This window comes from Armigeres subalbatus, chromosome 3 (genome assembly GCF_024139115.2).
Source record: "Armigeres subalbatus isolate Guangzhou_Male chromosome 3, GZ_Asu_2, whole genome shotgun sequence".
Taxonomy (NCBI): domain Eukaryota; kingdom Metazoa; phylum Arthropoda; class Insecta; order Diptera; family Culicidae; genus Armigeres; species Armigeres subalbatus.
The window spans coordinates 252979500-252999984 of record NC_085141.1 but is presented as its reverse complement, the minus strand read 5'-3'; the positions used below and the strand labels follow the sequence as shown (position 1 = coordinate 252999984).

At 42.0% G+C, this 20485-nt stretch overlaps 1 protein-coding gene across 5 annotated transcripts in view; it reads right to left on the bottom strand.

The window, feature by feature from the left end:
• The window catches only part of LOC134223585 (plectin-like), a 539529-nt gene that overhangs the window by 16641 nt on the left and 502403 nt on the right, over positions 1 to 20485 (bottom strand). For all 5 annotated transcript variants that reach the window (XM_062702767.1, XM_062702766.1, XM_062702762.1 and 2 more), the window contains 7 exons: positions 17360 to 17639; positions 5825 to 6533; positions 5560 to 5764; positions 5131 to 5499; positions 2576 to 3491; positions 998 to 1628; positions 791 to 926 (listed from right to left, as the gene is read on the bottom strand). In XM_062702767.1, coding sequence (XP_062558751.1) covers positions 791 to 926; positions 998 to 1628; positions 2576 to 3491; positions 5131 to 5499; positions 5560 to 5764; positions 5825 to 6533; positions 17360 to 17639 — 3246 coding nt within the window. The remainder of the gene's footprint in view (positions 1 to 790; positions 927 to 997; positions 1629 to 2575; positions 3492 to 5130; positions 5500 to 5559; positions 5765 to 5824; positions 6534 to 17359; positions 17640 to 20485) is intronic.

Genomic DNA, 20485 nt, shown 5'->3' with positions numbered 1-20485 from the left:
GATCTGTTAAAATGCAAATACACTAACGTATTTAATTTTCGCATATATTATGACAAAGCCACTGGACAGAGTAAATCTAGGGCGGTGAGTCCATCGGTCTTTGGGTAACTCCTATGCGTTTTGATGAAGTAAAGAAGTCCAGCTATAAACTTCTTAATGTCGACAATACTTTAATTAAGAATGAGATATAAAAAGAAAGAATTGATATCATCTACATTAGTACCACAAAACCCTGTCCACGTAAATGTTCGTTCTCTAAAGTTAGATTTCGATCATTCTGAAACAGGTTGCCGCAGAGCGCTCCCGCAATGCCGAGCGGATTTTTTGTGTTAATGGTCCCCTTCTTCCGATCAGTATGATTAGCTAACTAAAGTGTGTCAGTTTGGAATGCAGTTAGTCAATTGTATGTACTACCGACGCGAACTTTGGTTAGTCAATTTCTTTCTGTCACTACTACCGATTGACTAGCGAGTTAGTCTCAATTGTTTGTGTTCTCGAATCTGTGTTGTGAATACAAATATAGGTACGTGTGTAGCAGAATTTGGTTCTCGACTGGCTGGTAAACAAGAGAGCGGAGCCTAAACAATAACCGCATAAGGAAATCCTGTACGTCGTGTTCTTCGTCAAAATCATCATTATCATCATCATCAATAGCAATAACCTCGATTGTACACCTGAAGTCGACCTACTACAAAGCTTCCTGTGACAATTGCTAACTGTATTTGAGCTTAATGAAATATAAAAGCAGCGATAAAACGGCACACTCTGAAAACGAAACCTGAATACTTACATCCAGTTCTCTAGCGGAAGTGGCCGTTGGCAGCGCTTGTAGCTTCTCGGTTTGCTTCTCGACCCAAGTTTCCTCCACGACAATGCTCGTCTGCAGGTTCTTCATCAGACCGATTGCGGTTTCTACGCTTCGCAACCTGTACACAAATCGAGAAAAGAGAAAGCAGTTATTTGACAATTTCGGAAGATCAACATCGAGAGTCATTACCGTTCGGCCAATTGACCACAGATGTTGTTCCACCGGGAATTCAATCGTTCGACATTGGCATGGAGCCGCTTCAGGTCCCCGAGAACCTTAGTCGGAACTCCCATACGACCAAGCTGATCGGCAGAATCGTTCATTTTGTCCATTTCCGGTTGTTGAGCGGAAATCGTTTCCTGGATGGCGCTCAACTTCTTAAAAACTTCGTACAGACCTTCCTGCGATGACGGCAGCTCCAACTGGCGGGACAGCTTGCCCTCCAGGTCGGAGATAACCTGCTCGTTGACCTCCAGTCCAGCTAGGGCACCTTCGAGCAGTTTCAGCCGATCGCCATGTAGGCTGGCCTGGGTGTTCAGCTCCTTCCACAGTTCCAGCAGGTTGTCGAGGCTCTTCTTGAGAGCGGGCGTTTTGAGCGTGATGGTGCGGAACGTTTCCTGCAGATGTTTAAGGTCCGGTTCCAGCAGACTAAGGCGCCGCTTGTAGTCGTCCAGGATCTGGACGGCATGTTCCAGCGAGTCCAGATCACGCGGCATCGGCGAGAGGATTATGTGGTCCAGTTCGCGGGCCATCTCCTCAAGACGCGTCTTCAGGGAGATGCATTGTTCGGTGAAGATTCGGCTAGCTTGTTTGCTTTCCTCTGAAATTGAAAAAAAAAATGTTTTTGGTTACATTTTTTAGTATTGGAGCAATTTCAAAAGTTGTCAGAACTCTGAATATTGTAAAAAAAATTATCCGACGAATTGTACTGTTCAATATTTGAAGCTTGTTGATCTACTTTGTGTAAAAAAAGTACACAGTTCTCTATATTTTAAAATTCAAATACGGCACAAATTTGAAGAATTTTGTACTATTTAAATGAAATTACTTTATAAGGACATTTTCTGCAGGATTTGACGATGATTTTTTGTTGGAAATTCAATTCGAAAACAAACAGAATTTCTATTGATAACACATGACAGAAAAATCACTAGTAAAATTGTTTCCACTTTACAACTTTTTGTTCAACCAACCTCGAAAAGATCTGAATCTAAAAACTCCCTTCATAGCTGCTTGTTTTTCAAATAAATTCACTTTTCCACAGTTTTTCACAAAAAGAGAAATATTTGTTTCAGCAATGCTGTCCGTCGCGATCAACGATCCAACTATGACTGGTTTCGAGATCTACGAAATGAAGCTTCAAACTTCTCACACACCCACCGCATCTTTTTTGAAGAACATCGTTAAATAATAATTGTGACTTTCCCCCCTTTCGTCGAGCAGAAAATTGTCGTTCGATCTAACTAGTTCGACTTTTTAGTACCATTGGCCCGTTATACTTGACCTTCGCTGATCGTTGACACTCATAATTCCGGAACAGGCAACCTAAACCAGCGATGCGACCACAAACTCCCCGATATGGTCATACAGCTCAATTAACCAATTGAACGCGAACTATTGTCTCCCAACTGTGAAATGAGATCGCCCCTAACGAGCGCGATCAATCAAGCCATGGACCATTCATCTTTTTTTCAGATTTGGTCAAAAACCATTTCGCACAATCAACTCGTAAATTTGAATTCAAACTCAACGGCCACCCAAACTTACCTTCAGCTCTGGCACGTTTCTCGAATTCGTCAAACAGTCGATTGACTTCGTCCATTTCACGCCGCAGTCGGCGCAGCTGGGGATCGGCCGGATCGCCTTCCGCCAGCAGCTTGTCGGCATCGTCGTTCAATGCTCGCCGGATAGCCGTCCGCTGTTCGGCTCCCATCGCCAAAAATTGCTCAAAGTCCCAGCCTTTGACCACCTTGATGGTGGCGAAGATCATGTTCTGCCGCAGTCGTAGTTGTTTCTTCTGCCAAAGCGCAATCGAACGGTCAAACAGCCGCTTCAATCGGTCGGCCGCCTCAATCGCTTCCTGGTCCGGTGGCGGCAGCAGAAGGCACACACCATGGACGGATCCTTCCGCTCCCTTGTTCGTTTTCACTCGCCATTTCACCCGGCCGGAGGTGTCCAGCAGGGTGCAGGATTCGTTCTTTTCCAGCGAGATGTTACCCTGTTTGTAGGAGCAAATGGTTTGGACGGTGCACTGCCGATTGACCGGCTGCTTCCGCTGCTTCAAAGGCACTATCGTAGTGGCTTGGTGCTGTAGATGGGCCACCGTTTCGCCGAAGGCATTCAACTCCTCCCGGATGTCCTGCATGCCGCGCAGAAGTCCCTCGCCCTGATCCAGCGAAAATTCCGACTGGCTGTATTTGGTGTTCAGGATGTCGTCCCGTTTGGCGAGCCAGTTTTCCGCCTCGCGGATCTCGTCGAAGAACGAGTGGTAATCGGTGGCGTGCTTGAGGTGCACCTCCAGGCAGAGCGTCAGCTGCAACAGCCAGGACCATTGCGATTGGAGGGCTTGCAGGTGGCCCTCGATGCACTTCGAGGCAGGGTGCTGTTGGACTAGAAGTGCCTCTCCGCGATCGAGGATGGTGGCAAAGTGGATTTCGCGTTTTTCCAGCTCGGACATTAGGTTCTAAAGGAGGGAAATGGGAAAAGAAAGTTGGATTTTAAATAGGAATATAAAAAATATTTAAATTTGCAGAAATAAGTAGCCAATACACGAACATCAGAATAAAAATAAAATTTACGAAAGTTTCAGAAGTCATAAACCACTTCGACGGTATGATGCGATATGCTTGCCCAGAAAAAAAAGTAAGAATATGAGTTAAGGTTATTGGAAATCAGATTTGAAACAGATGGAAATGGTCGGCTCCCAGAAAGGCGAAAGCGAGGAACGTCCTATGTACCACTGCTAACTAAATTATCCAACAAATGAAGTAAAACTACTGGGAGCTGGACAACAAGATCTGGGAAAACATGGACACTACAAATGCAGCATATGTGAATACGAAAATATTGACATTACATCGATGACGAAGTTCTACCGAACAAGTATTTATGATGTACTCAATCTCAATTAAATGAAGCAACTGGCATAAGGTTGTTAGGCACAATGTCATTTGGCATAACGAGTTGGATAGCCAGAAGCCATTTGGCATAAAGAACATTTAGCATGAAATACAAAAATAAACACAATGAATCAAGTCCCATTTAGCATAAAATCATTTGCCTTTTTGCGTTAGGGATAAGCCCGAGTAGACACGACGCGACAGTGCTATTTGGCAGTTCATAATAATAATTGTAATTCCTTTACGTCAGTCGCTTCGTGTCGCACGTCGCGTTTACTCTGGCAGGCATCTTATTCTGAGCATATGCGTATTTTTGAAGTCTAATTTCGGGAAAATTCGTGATTTAAATAGATGAATCACGTATTTATTTGCCTTATTCCTGGTAAATCCGTATTTTTAAAGAGGGGCTTGTTTACTTTTTCATCATGTTCCGGGCACATGCGTGTTTTAAACGAAGAAATGATGTACGCATTTGAAATCTTTCGAGCATATGCGTGCTATAAAATAAGGAATCCTCTGCTCATTTGCCTTATTCCGGATAAATGCGTTAGAGAAAGATCATTTACTCTTGCCCCATTCAGGGAAAATTCTTACTTCTAAAAAGGAATCATATATTGTAAAACACTTCACTTCTATTGTGTTGGGCATTATGCCAAAATAAATTATGTTAAGTAACATTATGCCATATGGGCTTCTCTCCAATTAAATATTTTATCGATTCCCTGGGCATAAATTTTGGTAGCTTGGTTAAAAAAAACCTTGTGGATAGCAAACATAAGTAGATGTAGGCAATAAGACAGTAAAGGCAGAGACAATATGCCAGCAAAGAAAGACAGAAGGAACATGTAACCAAACATTGCAATTCAAACGACACCTAACAAATAGGGTTTACGCAAAATGATAGAAATATAAAAAATACAAATGTGAATTGGATAATGAAAACAAAACTCATTCAGCAGGGCGAAATTCAAACTAATCAAACAGCACACCCGTTTCACTTTATAGGTACTTACTTCGTCGCCATTCCCATACGAACGCTTGAAAGTAGACTAGTGGTTAGAGATCGCGAGCAATTTCACAGTTAGTTAAACGATGATCGAACGAAAATGAAAAAGAATATTCCACAACGGAGAAAAGATAATTGTACATTGTTATAGAAACCGTGCAACAACAGTTCAGAAAACTTGCAGAAGCAAAACTTACCTCATAGTACCGATGCACGGCCGACAGATCCAGATTCTTGTCGGCCCAGTCCCGGCTGACCTCGATCTGTTCGCGATCGTTCAGCCAGCTCAGCTCGGATGTTGCCGCGGCCAGGAAATCGGCCAGCGCGTCCAAATCCGAAAGGCGCTTCGTCGAAGTGCTCAACAGTTCGGCGTAGACCTTCTGCAGCTGGCTGAGCTTCTGCTGGTAGAGCTGCAGCTCGTCGCCGCTGAAATTGCTCTGGTGCCGTTCGCTCTGGATGATCTTCGAGTGGAACTGGTCGATCACTTTGTGCTCGTGCTGGTGCCGCTCGAGTTCCACCTTGGCCGACGGCAGATCCGAACCGAAGTCGGAGGTGAGGAGTTGTTTCTGAGAAAAAATAAATTGTTTTGAATTTACGAACATGTAAGAACATTCTGATAGACTTACCAGTTTAGATTGGCACCACTCGGTGTACTCCTGGACGTCTCGGAAGTATGGATTAGTTCCGATTTGGCGTGTTTCGGTGACGACGCGGGTCTGTTTCGTAATCGTCGTCTCCTGGACTGGATAGCTCAGTCCGGACAATTTTTGTACTAAACTAGTGTGGAATGTAGTTCGCAACTGGGACCACCGTTGGTGCAGTTTTGTGACTCTGTAAAAGGGACCAACCCGTAAAGATCATTTTCCATGTTACAATAAAACTGATACTCACTTTTTATGCAGGTCTCCAGCCTGGGGGTATCGGCCGTCCTTCAAGTTATGGCAGTCGTCGTTCATTTCCTGGAGCGGCTGCTCCAGATGCCGGATGTCCAGTTCCAGTCCCTCGACGATGTTCTTCGCCTCGACCGGGTGTAGTCGTTCGATTCGACGGCTTTCCTCTGAGATTCGGGTTTCGATCTTGGTAATAACGGTTTCGGTGTGTTTGTACTCGCGTTGTACTTTGTCGGCCAGCTTCTGTAGCCGTTCGAGCCGTTGCACTTCCTGCTGGAGAATCATGTCCCGATCCGCCAGTGCGGACATGAGCCTGTGCCAGGCTTTCTCCAGCGATTCGGGCCGCAGCTCGGCTTCCACGTCCACTTCGCCGATCGATTCGAAATACTTTTCTAGCTCCTTGTAGATGGTAAACAGTCGTTGTTTGTCGCGTTGTCGCGGTGGCACTTCTTCGCTTCGGAACCGGTTCAGGTCCGATAGTAACCGTTTGAGTTCGATTAGGGTCGTGGGGAATGCTCGTTCCTGGAGGAGGGAGGTCTTTTCCCGGCACCAGTATAGAAGCTGTTGGGCCAGTTCCCGATATTCCTGCACCCTCCGTTGGGATTCCATGTCGAAGAGCGGGTGCATTTGCGGGGGCTCCGGGAAGACATCGTACAGCGAGCTCAGGTAGGTGATCATCGATTTCTCATCGGGTTCGTTGGTGTCAACGTCTGTGGATGGAAAAGGGAAAACGATTCCGATTAGTAAATCATGCCTAAAAAACACCAAGCTAGAAGCAATATCCCAATTAAAGCATGTAATGTCTACCGAATAAATTTTGGGGGCATCAATAATCCTTTTTCGATACTTAATCTCTTTTTGGGTCAAGACTCTATACACCTGACATGTCTGTAATAACTCTTCTCCTTTAGCATGTAAATAATAAAAACGCAACTTATTTTATTTCGATCGGGATCATTAATCATGATTAATTTCGACACACTCGATTTAATCTCGTTATAGTTCCATCAACATCAAATAAAGAAACTAAGTCGACAAATGACACGTTGAAATCCGGCTTCACATTGAATGATATTCAATAAGACGCACAACCGCAATGCAATTGTTCAATGGAAGAAACACTTCGCTCGCACCAACGGCGGCGGTGTCACGGGTCATTTAATCCGACGCTCTCTCAATGGTACTGCGGTGCACGGATTTTCTGTCCCCAACGTCGTCCGCCCATCTCGGATTCGTTCGGAAGACGACACAGGTTGACGACTTTCGGTTCATTCAATTGAGCGTACCCGCAAAAAGGGCGCCTTGAAAGGTAATTGGATTTTCGAGTCAGGTCGTTGTCACCGAATCAACGGCGACGTCTCATCAAATCAACCTGGAACGGTGGAGCCGAATTGCGATGTTAAATTGTCCATAACCGCCGTCATACGGGTCGAGTTCAGCTCTAAGCTGTATGCAAAACAGAATGTAGCTTTATTTATCATCTGCAAGAGGGCATGAAAAGGTAACTACTTCTCCACTCCACAGCCGGAATGCACTTTGTATCCGGTCGAGGTGGAGAACCGTGACCACGTGTCAGTCATTTCATTGTGGGGTGCGGCAGGCGTTGATGAATGTTCCTTTATTTGCGGCAGCTCCCGGTTGATAGTCTGCCAAGTAGGTGACGATCACCACTGTTTAAATAAGGTGGCAACAAAAATAATACGATAGACGTTACGTTCCTTGGGGAAGTCATATGGCATGACGGCTTGAAGTTGGTGCTCTAATCTCTGAACGCGATGAGTAAAGAGAACTGTCCAAGTATAAGTTGTCGCAGCTCAATATTCCGGTATTGTGTCAAACAAATTTTCGTTTCATTCGATTGAAGTTCAATAAAAAACATCATTCTCACAATAAAGTTTAAAGTTTGCTACTAAAGACGGGACAAGAGAACAAAGTGAACGCAGATGAACCGATGGTCCTCGAATACTCGTGTCAACTTCAAAGTCCCAGCACTGCAGAAGATTGAAGCAGTCATCCATCCGAAGCAAATCCAACAAGGCTCTCGGGGTCGGTTCCATATCAGCAGAGATCCTCAAAGCTGACCAAATGTCATCCGCGCTAATGTTGTATCAACTATTGTGCAACATCTGTGACACCGTGACTTTCCTGGCCGGTCGGATCATGGTCCCAAACGGAGGGATCTGACTGTTTGCAAACAACTGGCACGATATCATGTTTCTTGCTCAGTAACTTTGTTCTCAAAATTCTGTACAGGGGAAGATTGACACGACTCTCCGACTGCAGCATGTAGGATTCCGCCTGGAAGATCATGTGTGGAACATATTGTCATGCTCCATATCCTAGAGCTTGTCAACGAATTCCAAGAGTGCTTCTATATGGTATTCATTGACAACGGAAAAGCAATCGTTTGAACCAAAAAAATCTGTTAGGCACCCTCGACGCAAGGGAGTTCCGGATAAAATAGTCGGCCTAATCGAAGTGCAGTACAAAGCGTTGTGCAAAGTCCTGTATAACGCAGATTCGTCTGACTCCATTATGGTGGACCATGATTGACCGTGTTCCAAACCGTGAGCTGCTCACTCTGGCAGCCAATCACTACGCCGTACATGAACGACTTCATCTTGGCTGATGTTCCTCTACGGTGGAGCTCACCATTGACGTCAACAAGACCAAATCGTCGAATGTCAACACGAACATCACCTCCAACTTTATGGCAACCGGGCAAGCAATGGAGAAGGTTACCACTTTCAATGTCTTAACAACCAGTTGGCGTCGAACAGTAGAACCTAAATCAACATATGAGCACTGATCGGGGATGCTGTTGCGAGTTTAAGAAAAATTTATGGAAATCCAATCAGATTAGTATACGAATAATTGAATATTCAGCTCTAACGTTAAATCTGTGTCGTTTTGCGCCAGTAAAACTTGAAGTGTATCAGCAGAGATCATGCGAAACTGCAAGTTTCCATCATCTAATGTCTATGTTTCGTAATTCATGTCTAGTTATCTCACAACTGGATATCGAATTCTCAGCTCCGTCGACGATGCCTTCAGAAACCGATATTAACAGAAATTCGAGAGCGTAACTGAAATCTGTAAACAATTGGTGGACTGGTATCCGGCAGGACTTCGCAGCATAGGCAGACCTGGGGTTACGTGGCAACGAAGCCTCAACGAAGAAATAAGATAATTCAATAGAAATCTGGACGGCCCAGGTCAAGGCTGCAGCAAGCTGCCGCCTAGTATAAAGATCCCTATGAACCCTCAGCTATGCCTAGGACCCATGAGCGAGTGACTGGATATAATATGTCTACATTTAAAAAAATAAAAGGATCTTAGCTACTGAGTTCAGGAATATTCGGAACGATTTATCTTCTTACCGATTTTGGTAGCAATCAATCGACGAACTCTCTAAGATTTTGACCAACTCTTTAAAACAATAGATCCGAGGCGCTAAACTATTGAGAAAAATGAACTGTTAAAAATTGATAAACCAACCAATCCCGTATGTGCATTGCAAGCACATACATCAAAATCGTGCAACTTACTAGCCTGGGCTCTTATCTTCAATTCAGTGAAGACTTCACGGAAAACGGGCACGAACAGAAAGCAGCAGAAAGTGATCACCAAGTGGCCGTCGATGACAGCTGCGCCACTCAAATAAAATTTTCACGCAAGGTTCGGACTATCATTTGGTTGCTAGTTCTGATTTAAAAGACGCAATATTGATGCACTAGATGTAATTGACTTGCCAGTTGTTTTCTTTAAAAGTGCAAACACAACCGCCTGATGACTGCAGTCGTGAGCGGTTCCAGCAGGTTACCATCAGTGTCCGTGAACATATTCAATATTTCAAAATTAATTATTCCACAATTTATGATATCCTATGTTTAATTAGCGATCGTGTCTTGGATACAATCTCCTACTTTTATATCAATCGACCATTACCATTCTAACCCACCCTTCCTTCATTGAAAGTTAACAAACGACAGAAAAGCCCGAGTAGGCGAAAATAGCTTAACAATATCAAAAGTTGATTAGATAGCAAAATTAGATATGGACATGATTTATATAAGAGATAATAGATCAGACGACAATATCAATATTTTGCACTAAAATATTATGAGGAGATTAAGGCTCTGTCTCAATTGGATAATTAAACTCAAATTAAACTTAAAAGTGACAGCTCAATTATTATCGAATAACCCTGCTGGCAGAGCAGGATTACTTTTGACAGATATCGAATCATACTTGTTCGATGTCTTATTGGAATTGCTGGGCACCACGCAGCTATTCTTATGGCCGGGTGAATTTTCAATTTTCGAACTGTCAGATTTAAGTAAAATTTAATTTAATTTGAGAAATGAGACGGAGCCTAAGTTATACTATTTGTAAGAAGTGATCAATATCACTTGCCATTCGTTTGTTCTTATCCATAGCACATCTTGATATTTAAATGTTATTTCGGTGAACATGTTTGATATTGTTGCCTGTTATTTTATCACTTCTATCAATCAAGTCCATATCATGTTTTGCTATTCTGTTCATGGCACATGTTCTGTCACATTATGCAGTGTATCCACGATCACTAAACTGTCTTTAAACTTTGATTAAACTTTGTAAAAAAGTTTGATTTGGAAGTTCCTACTTCCGAATTCTAATTTGGTGCTACGCCGACAAACTTTCGACAAGCATTCGACCAAATTAATCATTCGAATTTGTTGCAGTTAAACCAGACCATTACATTTTCATGATTATCCGGCATTCCCAGCAAAATGTCCGCTTTTTTCATATACATAAACACTACGGACGAATCGATTAGTGATAAATCCGTGCAAATCGGTCAACCAGTTTGTGTCTTCTTCTTCTTCATCTTCATTGGCATTACATCCTCCACTGGAACATTGCCGCCTCGCAGCTTTGTGTTCATTAAGCACTTCAACACGATGATACTTTTATGCCCATGGAAGAGTCGAGATAATTTCCAATCCGAAAATTGCCTTGACCGGCACCGGGAATCGAACCCAGCCACCCTCAGCATGGTCTTTCTTTGTAGTCGCGCGTCTTACCACACGGCTAATTTCGAGCTTTCGAAATGTTTGAATCTAAAACAAATCTAAAATAGTTTCTTAAGTTGGGTTGAATGCAATTTAGAGTCCCAACGGAATTTAATCCAACGCAAGCGAAAGTTCCAACGGAAATTTCGGAGGAATATTTTCGGAGATTTCAGCATTCGGGAATTGTTGCGAAAAATCCTGCAAAAATGAGTCCAATATTGTGCGGCAAATACTTCCCTAATTATTCTGAATAGTTCCTCCATGCATTTCAGGAAAATTCACCCGCATTTTTTGGCAGGAATTCGTGTGAAGATTTCACTGGAGTATTAACTGCGAAAATTTCTCCGAGAATTCCTGGACAAGCAAATTCCTTCTACAATTTCCTGCGATGAATCTACGGAAATTCTTACGGAAGCTACCAGTGGTGTTCATGCGGAAACTTATTTGTTTTTTTCGCAAATTAAAGTAAATTACCGTCGTCGGAGGTAACAATGGGTGACGGGGGTTAAAATGGGTTAGCGCCTTCTCCGAAAATCTGGAGGTTGGATAACAAAATCGTTCAAAAAGGTTCCTTATAATTCAGTTTTCTTGTCCTCAGATACATTCAATCTATTCTACGAGCATTCTAGTGACCCATTATCACCCCCGACGACGGTACTAAAATAATTTGCGGAAAATCTTTCCATAATTCATGGGAATGGCGTCATTGTTCGAAGAATGTCTGCGGAAATTCCTCCAAAAAAATCTCTGAGCTGTGGCTTATTGAATCCGTTATACAATGCTTAAGGAAATTTCTTCTTTGATTTTTTCGCAAAAAAAAAACGATTTTATTTTACGGAAATCCTACTGAATTCCTGATTTTTTTTATTAAACTGAGGCATCTGCGTCAAATCAAGAAATTTGTTGCGTTTTAAACTGTTTAAACTGTTCTGGGAGCAATTTTTGGAATTGTCCACTTTAATGGATATTCCAGAATGTTGATGATCCCTTGGTGGCCACTTGGGATCAAGGAATGAGCCTTACATTGATTATGATCTCACATTGTTACAACAAACGTTACAACAAAAAAATAGCATATCGCCAGATAAAAAGCTACTTTGATAGTTTTGAAAATTCGGCCGACACGTGGTGGATTGTGGCGATGAATGCTTTGATAGCATGTGCTGAGTGAGCCACTCTTCCAAATATTCGAAGGAATGGTTATTGCAATGATTTTGATCTCACATTGTTGCAACAAAGTATTTTTAAAAATCGTAGCTTTCTATCGCGAATTTATGAGACTGCACCTATTCCAAGTATGCTCCGGAGCTTCTGGAGGACTACTTGGTGGCCTTGTGGCCACTCGGAGTCAATGAATGATTACTGCAATGGTTTTATTACTTATCAAACTTGTATAATAATCGATTTAAATAAATTAGTCCTTCACCTCTCCTTTGGTTTTCCGAAGTACCTATGCGCTTCATCATGGTCCAATATAGGTTTCGATTGGACGGGGTTCAAAACAGTTTGGCACGTTCAAGCCTTTCGATACAAAATCCACAGAATTAGGGGTATACCATTCTGGTACGATTTTGGAGTAGTCATTTGAAGCTTAATCGGGAGTAGTGACATAAATCTAAATAAAATAACGGTTTTAAATTGTGCGGTATTACTTGTGCATAAGTGTACAAAATCCTTTTTGTGAAAAGTTTACTGATTTTCTCACATCTTGACCGGAATCTCACTGGCAACTGTACAATTGTAAACAACCCAGTAAACCACATATCGTATAACAAACAGCTAATAAAGCCGCATTTGCGTCCATCAAAAATCTAAATTGCATTCCATATCAAACTTTGTCAGCTTATTGTCGAACAATGTTGTATTGAATGCATCGTATACGATAATTTTTACCGTAGTGAAAATCAATCGTAATTGTTATAGGTACAAAAATGTTGACTGGGAATACACTCTAAAGAGAAACTGCGCAATTGGTTAATTTTATTGAAGTATGAAAAAAGTTACACAAGTTCGAAAGTGGCACAACGTGTTCGCAGATTCTATCTGGCTCAACTTCAATAAAATGTTCGGTAATTTGGTTTACGCGGAAGAAAAATTTGATTTGTTTTAGTTACCGTTTACTGAATGCCGAAATTGAACACGGCTTCCTCGCGTTCCATCTTAGAATATTGTTTTAAAGTCTGGAGCCCAAACTACAACAGTGGCATTGAAAGAGTTGAGTTCGTTGTCAACTAGTTTATCCGTAGACCTTGCTTGTGCAAAGGAATATGGCGAGAATACTGTTTACTCCCCACGTTCTTCAAGATCGTTTAGATTGTTCAACATTTCTTGGGCAAGTGGATGTCATCTTTGTCCCCGTTCATTGCCAAATAACTACAACCGTTTACCGTTTCAATGCACCAACTACCGCATCTCTCTTCATCTTCAGTGGCTTTCCACAGGAATTTGCCCTATTTTTCAACTTAGTATTGTATTAGCATTTACTCGAAACGCTAAATAGATCACTTTTACGTATTGTGTTTACGAAATAAGATTGGTAGACCTAGCTTAATCCATTTTTTGAGCTAGGGCAATAAGTTGTGGTAATTAAGGATTTATCGTATTTAGTCCTCGCATCTAATTAGGATGGTCGGTATTGGCCATTTTCAACAAATACCGGTATTCGGTATTTGGTGAGTCATTACCGGTAATACCGGTAAAATACCTGTTCGCGAAAATTTCAGAAAAAAAACCTCTTCATTTGGACTTTTGGGTAAAAACAATATTTATTGGCAAAATGTTAAAATTATTGTTGAGCTGGATAAAGTGAAACTTAAGTAGGCATAACATACTGAGCGATTCTCCTTCCAAATCTCATCTTATTCGGTTGGTAATGTTGCCAGCTGTTGAGAATGCCCTCTCTGGTTCAATTGAACTTGAACGAATGGTTCCAAAAGCGTTGAAAAGCAGTGTGAAGTATTTGCCCTTAATCCCTTCAGATCCATGGTAGGAGAATTACGGATTGCTTGCTAGGATCCCGACGTCAATGTAGTTGCCACTGGGTACGCAAATGTTTTGCTCTGCTGTAGTCTTTTCACGAGTTTTTCTTCAACCAATAAACCATAAAAATCCCCTCTAGAGACATCTTCTTCATACCGATCGTGAGAAGTAATCGTTGTTTTAGCTTAAACGATCGAATCAGGCAGGAATGCCGCTTAACGATCTCGTCTGCTTGCTTTATTACGGAGAAAAAGAAAAATTTGGATAGCTTCGCGGAAATAACGCGCAGAGAGAAATCCCCGCATAGAACAAATCACACATAGTATGCGTTGAATGGACATAAAACAAATCTGCTGCCGTGAAGTCCAATGATTTGACGTACACAGATATGAAAAGATTTAATAATAATCAGTATCTGCCCGTGGAGTCAACTAACCCGAAACGCATTATACATAGGGTAAGACGGTATAATATGCCCCCCATAAGGCAACTCCTTGATAACTTTTTACTTTTCAACGCAATTTGTGCAAACTTTGTGTTATTTGGTAGTCCAGAAAGTCGCAAATGCATTGCCCGTGAGTAGTCATATAAAAATATTTCAGTTAACACGTAATAAAGCTTTTTTGAAAAGTCGTGAAAAAATGAATTTTAAAAAGTGCCTGGGCAATACGCCCCACCTCAACCAAAAACGTTTAATTGCCCTTCATTAGTATTTTATCAATCCCATAATAAAAAGGCTACAAATCCTTATGCGCTTGACATTAAAAAACCAACATAGGTCCATTCAAGCAGGAGTGAATTACATTTCAATATTTTCCATACAATTTGGAAGCAACTGCTGCAGGCTCGCTGCGCTTGTGTCCAGTTGGTAAGGGCATATCGTCCTGCCTACACTGGGGCGTTTTGGCCAGTGAAACATGTTTTCGAAAATCGTTACATTTTTGAAGATGGAAGCAATTTTATATCATATTAACCACTGAGAAAAGTAATTTTGTTGCCCAACTGAGTGTTCCAGTGCAAGTTTTGCGGACAGTATGCCAGAGTCGCTCCAGAATGTTGAGCAAACAAACATGAAAAGTTACATCAAAACTGTAACTTTTTGTATTTTGCTATTATTTTCATTGTGTAATACAAAAATACTTCCACATTCACATAGTATGATGGGTTTACAAATACTTATAGGTACCAACTGTTTTTGACCCTTAATTAGTTATAGTTTTCTAGAAATCAAAGGGGGGCGTTTTGGCCAGGTGGGGCGCATTATACCGTCTTACCCTACTTTTCTTTTGAGGTGCCAATGTACGCTGGAGTCGGTTTTTACGCGTGATATACAGGTTTTACAGGCGGCTTATTAAGCCTGCCACCTCTCGCCGTGTCAGGTCCGGGCTATCGAGTCAAGTCCCACCCAACACTAAGACTTAGGCTAGCGTATTTTAAGCGGCACTCAGTCTCTTTAGTAGAGCCTACTTAAGGATACAATGTAGGTAGTTGAACAGAGCTCATTTTCAAACCCAATCCCATCCTAAACAATCCCCACAAATTGCAGTGACCAGAGGACGGTTCGTCAAGCACTTGAACATAGTTCCTGCTGTCCCGAAAACTCACAAGTTTTAAATATAAATAATTGAATTTCCCTTTTCTATTCTGCTAGGCATCGTTTTTGGTTCATTTCGCGTCGAACGATTCAGGACGAAATGTCATAAGTATAAACATAAACAAAACATTGCAGATTTCACAATAGCTGGCTTTGATCATTTGCCAGGGAAATATTCATTAGAGGCGCTTTGAATTATCCTGTATTCTGTCTTGAAGAAAATGCCAAAATCATTTTTGATTATTTGCTGACAGGATTATTAAAAAAAGCAAAAAGATCGGCGTAATCTGATAGTCTCTCTTGCATTCGTTCTATGAGAGTAACGAAAAAAAATGGCGCGACACGTCAGATATATATATAAAGTGCAGAACTCACAGTAGAGTTCCTACCGCCAAAAAAATCATCATTACTGAAGTTGAATTTGGATTGAAGCTTTGAATCGATCAGAGTGTTTGAACAAACCCCTCCGACTCATAGAACCGTTTGAGCATGGATAACTTCTCGACAATGTAAACAATGTTCATTGAAGAAAAAAGTCATTGGCATTTTAACAGATGGCTAAGAGAATGAAGCAACACGTATGATTAATAACGATGATAATCGATTTTCACTGAAGCGAGAGCGTCGTCAATAGACCCAACGCAAAATGTACTCCCCAAAGGAATTCTGACGTTTGAGCAGGTCTTATAATGAATGCAAAATGAACTTTTGTTCGAGTGAATACCCCGTTCTAGTGTCAAAATCCATTAGGGGCCGTACACTTATTACGTAAGCGATTTTTTCTGGGTTTTTCGATACCCCCTCCCTTCCAGGTAAGGTTTTTTCATACATATTGTCTTTTATTTGACCCTCTCAAACGTTCTTCGTGGAGTGACACAATGACGTTTGAGCGGTGCGCTATTTACTAAAAATGAGCGGTGCCGAAATTCATTTAGAATGAACTCGATGTATGAAAGAGTGTTCATTTTTAGTAAACAGCGCACCGCTCAAACGTCATTGTGTTCATTCGATGCACCTCCCTATTCTTAGTAAACAGCGCACCGTTCAAACGTCGTCCACTAGAACAAAAGTTCATTTTGCGATCATTATGCGACCCATCAAATGTCATAATTCCTTGAGGGAGTTCATTTTGCGTTAGTCTATTGGGTGAGTGCATTGACAGATCAAAGTGACATTTCGAAAACTAAAATATCCATCTATTAGTTGCACTCACTGAAGGAATTTTATTTGATTGTTAAAAATTGTGAAAAATAAATGAGCAGATTTTTTGCCAACTGTGTAGGACTTCTCTGCGTAAATGTATATAGCACGGTGAGTCTTTAGCTGATATATGTAGGTGAAAACTATTTGCGATTTTTTATACTGACAGCAACATTTGAACTACCGGAAATACCGGTATTTTTCCGTCTTCAGTACCGGTAATTTTGGTGCTCAAAATTGGCCGGTATTACCGACCGAACCGCACCAAGCGCCAACAAAAAAAGATCCAATTTTCCTGCCCAAGATTTCATTTATCAGATTTAATCACAAATCGTATCGGATATCCCTCAACTCTATAACTGAGGATATCCTTTAGCAAATGTACGAATAAATAGTCATGAAATGATTTCCATTTTCCTTTAACGAACAAAATATCACAAGTCATTCAAAAAGTCGCTTGATGCGGTTTGGCAGAACCCCAACCAATTGTATGTGTGACATTAATGTTGTGTGTAATGTTTAAGTAGGGTGAAGGGCTTGAGCTTGAGATCATATTTTGTAATGATTGTTAACAATAGTCGCACCTTTTCAAGCCATACTTAACTCTATCTAAAACTAGGAAAAGTGCCCCCAACCAAAAAAACTGCTCCATTGATTAGGTGACTTCCCGTAATCCCCGCTCCCATCACGCATATCAACTACTCACCCTCCGGATCGAGTAACCGCGTAACGCCATATTCCCGTTCCACCACGTGGAATGCTTGCTCCAGCCGCTCCCGCGGTCGGCGCGATCTCGAGTCTCGCCAGTCGATGAGATCGGGCCGATTCCGGTGGATGAGCGCCGAAAACGCCAACCCATCCCGCCAGGAGCCGGTGAAGTCGTTTACCCGGACGCCCGGATATTTGGCTGTGGAACGGCGGGCCCACCGGAGCAGGGCTTCCCGTGCCGTTAGGTTGTCCTCCTGACCGACGACGATGTCGGAAATCTGCAAATAGGCGAAAGAGAAACAGGGGTGGGTTAATCATAATCTGATAGAATGTGGTCACAATGCTGCGTGAGAAGGAATGTCTACAGCATCCGAGTGGATATGGGTGTGGATCAAGAGGCGGCTACATCAACAACAGTAACAAATATTTACCAATGAACAAGTGCGCTTGAATGAAACGTAGGAATGGAGCGAGCGGCAAAAGAGTTTGCACAATGTCAATAATGGCGAAATAATTGAAATGCATTCAACAACCAGTAACAAAACGGTAACAATGTAGAAATGCAAATTAAATTGCGTGGGAGCAATAATGCTAGCGTTCTCAGTTCCTATGTGATGTGACTCGGCTGGCAACTAAACGATGTTGGAGGCTTCATCGAGGTCAGACTGCTACAGTATGAAATGATCCACGGAATGACCGTTCCTCGGTTGGATTAAATCATCGGTGAGTAGGTGTGCGCGATCGCGGTCACTCGATGTTGGCGTATCAAGAGATTATTTACGGGAGATTAAAAACCCTTCTATATATTATCGTTTAGTATATCTGTCAAGCATTGCCTCTGCTCATGTAGTTAGACATGCGGTGTATTTATCATGTGAACAAGGTTGATGCATTCTTGACGAATTATTGTAAAAAAATCTGCCCCCAAAGCCCAGCTACGCCAATGTAACCCATCTATTACTACAACCGGCCAATCATCAATAGTTCACACAAAAGCGGGCGCAAATTTGAAATGAATATAACCGCCGCCGCCGCCGCATCAGAAGGTACTTCGCGCCATATCGGTCGCTGATCGCCATGGTTGAACGGAAACCACGACCACGACTCTGCCGTCGATGACGACGGTAATACATAAATAATATCCATCAATCGACCGGATCGACACCGAAGATGGATGGCGACAACAACTGCGCCCGCGCGTATAGTTTTCCGCTTGGGGTTCGGATTCTGTCGCCTTCTTATGGTTCTGTTGTTATGGAGACTTATGCTGCTGCTGCAACAGCAACTGCAACGTCGTCGTAGGGGGCTACCGTATTAGTAGCATCATTCGCAACGCCAATTAAATAAATTATCTCCTTTTTCTACAGCCAGAGGAGTGCGGCTGGTTGGTCTTCTAATATTTTTATCCATTCAATTTAATATCGCAGTTCAGCGAGTTCTGAAACGACGAAATCACAATAAGCCACATGATTTTGATGGCTGTGTGTCGAGATGTTCACGATTTGTTACATAACGATGGGAAGTATTTGCATCATTACGTTGGAGAAGTCTGTTCGTGATTGAAGGTGCGTTCCGTTTGACATTAGTTGCTGCCCAATCGGGGCGACCTTCTGTATTGATTGGCGATGATTTATTTCCAATTTTGCTATGAACTTGATTAAAGTTCGTGAATTTGAGCACAAGCGTCACGAATCTCGTCTATGTTGTACACTGCGTGCACTCTATGGTAAATTTTATTATTACCTTTTCGGAATGTAGAAAATTTGCTGATATCTTTTGCCCTTAACGCTGGGTAGACACCTTTACGTGGTGTGTTACGGGGTAAGATCTACCACTGTTACATTGCCAGTTACAGGCAAATCCTGACCCAACGAATACCTTCCTCATTATCCAACTCCGTGGTATTTATGAGGGTGTCGCTAAGTCGGTGGCCTTTCGTTAAGTAAGTACCACATTAACACTTCCTTCCTGTCCCTAGTTACGGTGAAGATGGGCGTGGCCAGGAGTAGTCATCCTCATGCTTTTGTTATTTTTGTTTAAGACTGGAATCAAGGACCACTCCCCTTCTTGATTACTAATAGCATTCTAGATAAGGATCTCAAAAGTAAAACATGAGTATCACTAGTGTCCAATCTACGAATTACACCGTAACAATGCTAATGCTAAAATGCTAATGCTAATGTAGAAAATTTGCTGATATCTTTTTCTACCAAAAATAGTACCACCAAACAAATGTTTTAATGAAAAACGATTTAAGAAAATGCTTTCAATTATAAGAGCAAACAAATGAGAGCTGTGTCACCCAATACATGATTTCGCCTTAATAACATTTACCATCATTTTTAACGATTCCTAGAAAGAGTTGAATTTCCTATCTTTGGCCAAGGTTATCAGTGATTAAATTATTATTAAACCGGATTGCCTTGGAAGATTTCTTAGAATCCAATCCATCCATAGAATCCAAAATATCTGCCTTTAATAGATTAGACTTCACGTTTTGGCGAACATGGTTTAAGCCTAAATACACCAGAGCTTTAACAATAATTTTATCGAATTGGGCGAATCGACTGTCGCTCAAACAGAAATCTCCGTCCGAATTGATCCATCAACCGTTAATTATTTTTGAGCCGCCTGTCGCCACCGTTCATCTGCGGTAACTTGTTTAAGAGCTACTTACAAACAACCCCATTAGCGCTCGGTCAAGGTTGTTCGTGGTTGTAAAATTGGAACTCAATTTCGTGTGACTCCAGCTATCGCCTACTGGCTCTAATAACATCGGATTGTAAAATATCATTTCCATTTTCGGGAGTGCTGGAGGAATGGAATTGCCAGCCCCGTTTTGGGTTACGGAACGATGGTGGTCGCTTATTGGTGGCATTGTCATTTTGCAACTGAACGCCTTGTAATGTATGTATTTATTCATGTCTTGGACTTGGAGAGTAGCGACCATAGTTAGGAAAGAATACAAAAAGGTGGACCGGCGCGGGTTTCATCTCACCCGACCGACCGCACACCGGACCGGACAGAAACGTGACAGGTTATTTGTTTTGAATCGATTGGCCCGGACGAGCGGGCATCTCTGAAGATGGAACGAACGTGCGTCTCCAAAGATGAATGCAAAAAC